Source organism: Pyrgilauda ruficollis, unplaced genomic scaffold (genome assembly GCF_017590135.1).
Source record: "Pyrgilauda ruficollis isolate IOZ18807 unplaced genomic scaffold, ASM1759013v1 scaffold2766, whole genome shotgun sequence".
Lineage (NCBI taxonomy): Eukaryota > Metazoa > Chordata > Aves > Passeriformes > Passeridae > Pyrgilauda > Pyrgilauda ruficollis.
The window spans coordinates 1-394 of record NW_024524118.1 but is presented as its reverse complement, the minus strand read 5'-3'; the positions used below and the strand labels follow the sequence as shown (position 1 = coordinate 394).

General features: G+C 74.9%; 1 protein-coding gene across 1 annotated transcript in view; it reads left to right on the top strand.

The window, feature by feature from the left end:
* The window catches only part of LOC121355911 (menin-like), a gene marked incomplete at both ends in the record, with an annotated part of 2,354 nt that extends 1,965 nt beyond the window's left edge, over positions 1–389 (top strand). The window contains one exon of the mRNA XM_041471772.1: positions 138–389. Coding sequence (XP_041327706.1) covers positions 138–389 — 252 coding nt within the window. The remainder of the gene's footprint in view (positions 1–137) is intronic.
* Positions 390–394: the final 5 nt, after the last annotated feature.

Below are 394 nucleotides of genomic sequence, written 5' to 3'. Positions count from 1 at the left end.
CTTCCTCCTCCTCCTCCTCCTCCTCCCCCCGCGACCCCCGCGCCCCCCGCGCCGCCGCCGGGCCCGGTGCTGCGGTTCCGCTCGCAGAAGATGCGCGGGATGAAGGAGCTGCTGCGCGCCGCCAAGGTCAACTCGAGCGCCATCAAACTGCAGCTCACGGCGCTCCTCCTCCTCCTCCTCCTCCCCCCGCGACCCCCGCGCCCCCCGCGCCGCCGCCGGGCCCGGTGCTGCGGTTCCGCTCGCAGAAGATGCGCGGGATGAAGGAGCTGCTGCGCGCCGCCAAGGTCAACTCGAGCGCCATCAAACTGCAGCTCACGGCGCAGTCCCAGGTGCAGCCGCGCCGCCCCCGCGCCCCCCCGGGCGCCTACCCGCTGCCCTTCCTCAAGAGACCCCG